Below are 4,302 nucleotides of genomic sequence, written 5' to 3'. Positions count from 1 at the left end.
AAAGTGTATATAGGGTATAGAGGTAGGCTTAAAGGAAAAGATTCTTCACTTAAAATAATTTTATGTACACTTAATAAAGATGAGTCATTTTAATCATCTCCCATAAAACCTGAGGGAGTTTAAAATGTGCTTTCCCCCACATATTTATTTGTGAATATGGTAAAAATTGTTTATAAAAAATTCTCAAACATGTCTTGCTGGCCAATTATCAAATTCAAGCTAAAGCCAGAAACCATACTGTTGTCTCTGTAAAAATATTTGTGTGGAAGAAAATGCATCTCTGACAGTATTTTACAATAATGCTAACTCATCCATTTTTCCACTTCCTATGTGTGATTCCTATTTGAAAGATTAAACTTTCCTAAATGGTGCGGTATGTCTTGTTTACGAAGAGTGGCAAGTATAATTTTAAAACAAATACAAAATCTTAGAGGAAACCAGGGTAAAAACCAAGCTATCTGGAAAAATATTGTCGTAGGCATCCCAGAATTTGAACAATATGGATGTGCTGCATTACTTTAAGGTATTACCTTTAATTTATAACTGATCTGCACATCAAATTTATCAGTTCTACTATGCATTGCTGCCATTTAAAAAAATATCCTGAGTTAATTAGCAAGGTCACTCTTTGGCTGCTAAAGGAAAAGTCAGAATGCCCGAGAGATACTGGTTAAATTATTTCCAATTTTGTACCACAGTGAAGTCAGCAAAGTAAACAGATATATAAACTGGGATAGGACTGTCAGCAAATAAGTACTTTGATCTCAGGCTTGGATGCAGAGGTTCCAGGTCCCATTTTAGCAAAGCACTGAAGACATAGTTAACTTTAAACCTTTTGAAAAGTCTTATTGAAGTAAATGAGCCTCCACAGTGGTAAGACAAAGTTCTCAGGTGTTTTTCTGATACTTCATTACTCATCAGTAATAGAGATACTGCCCACTGATAAAACAGAAGACAGAATCTAAACAAGTAGTATTGTTTGCATGCTGGGGAAAAGTAATGCTTTGATGGGCAAGACTGTATATTGACTTTACTTAGACAGATATAAGCTTTGTAACTTTTGTACCTAGGCACAGCAACATCAAACCATGTAAGCTAGAGGAGGAAAAAAACAATTATTAATGTTCTTTAAACTCCACAAACCACCAGACTCTCCAGCAGTGGTGTAATTAGGGCAGGACAACTGGTGCCAACTTAGAGGGTCAGGGGCAGAAATAAACGTCTGTGGTGGCAACCAGAAATCAGTGCTGATGTTTCTTCCAGGAGGGGCACATTTCCCCTGGGAGAAATTAAATGAATGCTTGTCCATTCTACCAAGATAACAGCAGTTCTCTCAGTAGAAATGTAATGCTTGTATGTGCCCAGATATTTTTGTCATAAGATCAATGCATTTGTGCTCCTCCATAATGCAAATCTAGGAGAATGACATAGGCATCCTACCTGCTGCCAAGATGGAAGAAGAACAAAAGGAAAGCAGTCTTTGAATCTGTATCCATAAAATAGAGGCTTTGGTGTTTTAATTTCTCACTTGCCATCAGTGGAGGCAGTGCTGGATGACTAGTTACTAATGGAGGCAAACTGCTAAAAACTTCAGTAAATCCTAGAGGACATGATATTAAAAATGTCATTGTCCTGCTCAGTATAAGAGCTCTGTTGCTGCTAGTTCTGTTAAACTAGGTATGAAGGATGAAGTTGACTGTGGACATGGCATAAGGAAGCCAGTAGTTAAACATACTAGTGCTATTAATTGACTTTCGGGTAAATTAGCCACAGTAAGGCAAAATATCTATTCTTACTCTTAACTTCAGCAGTGTATGTTTTGAAGGACCTTGGTTTGAGTTGATCAATTTTGCACCACTCTGTGGAGGTTCTGTTTGGTTTTGAATTAATAAACTCTGGCTCAGACAGTCCATGAAATGCTTACCATGGTAAGCTAAATTATGTGCTAACCTCTTTGACATACCACAAAGATATGGGAAGTCATATAATAAATCATTTTATGTTAAAAATTCTCTCAATGGATTGTGCTTCTTTATGAAGAGAATTGTTGGTTTTGAAATTTCAATGTTCAGATAAAAAATAAAAATAAAACATTTATGACTTTATATTTAATCTCCAAATGACTTTGAAATATTTTTTTCCAGTTTTTAGCTAGTATAACAGGATGTTTCAAGTGTCATGTTTCATGTTTTACATAAATATAGCACAACAGAGCAACAGGGGCCTTCATCTTCAGATATACCAAGCACATCTCCCATACAAAGATCAGTAATACACAAGCCATTCACACAGTCCAGGATTCCTCCTGACCTGCCAATGCATCCAGCACCAAGGCATATAACTGAAGAAGAGCTTTCAGTGCTAGAAGGCTGTTTACATCGCTGGAGGACTGAAGTAGAAAATGACACTAGAGGTACTGTCAAAATGTGTATGTAGACTGTGTAGCAGCAAACTGGAAACAGTGAAAATGCACTGATGTGGGTGGAAGAAAAACGGTGTGCTTGTATGTCTTCAGTATTTTTCCATAACTCCTACTGTATCTTACGCACAGAGAAATGAAGGGGGAAAAGACCCTAGTGCTAACAAAGCTGTTGTCTGGCTCAGCTGGTAAAGCATTCACTTGCTCAAAATCTTGTGAGTTGATGTTATGCACTAGAAATTGGGCTTTCAATTTATGTAGGCATTGCAGTGCTGTGTGATTTCAGGGTGGAGAATAGAAGGGCTAGTCACAGTGTTAGATTTCTCCTGCTGCTGTACCAAAGAGCCTTCCACCTTATGTAGCTGTCAACAGTAGGGGTGTGCGAAATGAATATTCAATTCGAATTCAGCCTGAATTGGGGACAGCGTTTCAATTCGTTGATTTGGATCACTGTCCTGATTTGATTCAGCCAAATCCAAATCTGAAGATTCGATGGTGATTCTGGAGTCTTTGATTTGGCCATAGATGCAGTTTTAAATGTGTTTTCTACATACCTCGAGGTACCAGGTGCAGCTCGTGAATGCTGCAGTGGTGGGGTGGATGGAGCATCCCACAGGAGTGGGGGGGGGGAGGGGAGGCTGCATGCTCGGCAGAGTACCCAGGAGTGGACTGGAACTACTTCTGGGGCACTTCCAGGTCCACCATCGAGTGCACGGGGGACTGCGCCCTCCCCTGCCACCCCCGGCTCAGCTATCGGCCGCAGGAGAACCCCAGGTGCCCCCCCCCAGACACGGGAGGCACCAGTTGCTGAGGCAGGGGTTCCCCTGTGCACTTCCCGGTGGACCCAAAAGTGGACCAGAAGTGCTTCCGGTCCAGTTCCGGGACCATGGCCGAGTGTGCTGGGGGACCCCTCCACGCTCCTGTGGGACGCTCCATCCGCCCCACCATTGCAGCATTTGTGAGCCACCTGGTACCTTGAGGTATGTAGAAAAAACATTTAAAGCTGTTTATGTCCGAATCATCGAATCTCTCCAAATCAATTTGGAGGGTTCTGATTCAATTCGGAGAGATTAAAGGGTCTCCTAATTCTATTCGGATTCGGAGATTTGGTCAACAAATTGGGCCAAATCTCCACTGAATCAAATCAGCAACTGAAGCTTCACACAGCCCTAGTCAACAGTGACTATGGTGTAGGTTATTTACAGTTGCAGTTCACGTGCTTGGGAGAGCTCAGGGACACCTTTGTGTGTTTGGGGAACAAGAAAGGGCACTGGTTTCATGAACAAAACTGTGAGGAAGATGGAGCCCATAGAAGGGCTGCTTTTATTAAACTAGGTGCAGATGTTCAGGGAAGCAATTTTTAGCCCCTTGGCCCCTTGCTTCACCCAAGAGAGAGAACTTCCCCCCCCTCAGCAGACCAACTAACCCTCCTTCCTCTCCATCCCACAAGCTGTTCCCACAGCTGGTTTTACTGGTATTTGCTGGTGCTGGGAGCCAAGGAAGTAAGTCAGGTTTGGGGGATGTGCTGGTGGGATTCAGGGAGTTTGTCTGGGGTGGGGTGGGGTGGGGTGGACAGGGGACAAAAAATAGTTCCTGGGATGGGGGAGAGAGCCACGCCATTCTGCCAACTGCCCTGCTATGTGGCCACCAGCCGCCCCCCAATCCTCCCACCCTGACTTACTTAAGTCAAGCTCTCAGGACCAGTGAATGCTGGTAGAACTGGCCCTGGGAGCAGTTTGCAGGATAGGGGGCAGTTTAGTTGCATTAGTAGTGCGGGGAACCTGGTAGGGTCCAGGGCCTTTGGGGAGTTTGGAGAGCCTGTCCAAACCGGCCAGCTCGCACCCCGGATCCCTTTCAGCCTCTTCTATGAGCCCTACTTACCA

At 42.9% G+C, this 4,302-nt stretch overlaps 1 protein-coding gene across 1 annotated transcript in view; it reads left to right on the top strand.

Moving 5' to 3' along the window:
* The window catches only part of USP25 (ubiquitin specific peptidase 25), a 183,636-nt gene that overhangs the window by 123,908 nt on the left and 55,426 nt on the right, over positions 1-4,302 (top strand). Inside the window, exon 15 of the mRNA XM_019523898.1 lies at positions 2,205-2,413. Within this exon, the coding sequence (XP_019379443.1) occupies positions 2,205-2,413 (209 nt within the window). The remainder of the gene's footprint in view (positions 1-2,204; positions 2,414-4,302) is intronic.

Source organism: Gavialis gangeticus, unplaced genomic scaffold (assembly GCF_001723915.1).
Source record: "Gavialis gangeticus isolate Ggan-Ray unplaced genomic scaffold, GavGan_comp1, whole genome shotgun sequence".
Taxonomy (NCBI): Eukaryota; Metazoa; Chordata; order Crocodylia; family Gavialidae; genus Gavialis; species Gavialis gangeticus.
The sequence above is the reverse complement of the archived record's forward strand: the minus strand, read 5'-3'. Positions and strand labels throughout refer to the sequence as shown.